The sequence below is a fragment of the Austrofundulus limnaeus genome, unplaced genomic scaffold, assembly GCF_001266775.1.
Source record: "Austrofundulus limnaeus strain Quisiro unplaced genomic scaffold, Austrofundulus_limnaeus-1.0 Scaffold2655, whole genome shotgun sequence".
NCBI lineage: Eukaryota > Metazoa > Chordata > Actinopteri > Cyprinodontiformes > Rivulidae > Austrofundulus > Austrofundulus limnaeus.
In genome coordinates, this window is record NW_013955057.1 from 25418 (window position 1) to 25781 (window position 364).

The 364-nt window shown below is 54.4% G+C and overlaps 1 protein-coding gene across 1 annotated transcript; it reads right to left on the reverse strand.

Moving 5' to 3' along the window:
- Nucleotides 1–364, reverse strand: LOC106511300 (uncharacterized; the record flags this gene model as incomplete). The annotated part of the gene is given in 1 exon segment (XM_014000050.1): nucleotides 1–364. A coding segment is annotated over 1 exon segment (364 nt), but the record flags the coding sequence as incomplete, so codon positions are not given.

Sequence of the window (364 nt, forward strand, 5' to 3'; positions counted from 1 at the left end):
GCTTCAGCTTGTGTGAGGAAGGGATGCCCCAGCAGCACTTCCACCCCTGCTATATCTGCTACAAGGAAATCCACATTCACCTGACGGTTGTTGATGTCGACAGGTATCTGGGCCTCCCCAAGCACTGGCACATCTACAGGCCCCACCCCAAGTAAAGTCTCAACAACTGATGGCTGCAGCTCAGGTCTCATGTCAGGGTGGATGGTATCATAGTAGCGCAACGGCAACACATTTCTCCGTGCCCCACTGTCCAACACAGCACACACCTCCACTTCATAGATCCGCATGTGGATACTCATTTCTCGGCTTTGGCCTTTCAGTTGGAGCACAGTGGGCCCTTGGGTCTCACAGGTGGAGCCGCTAG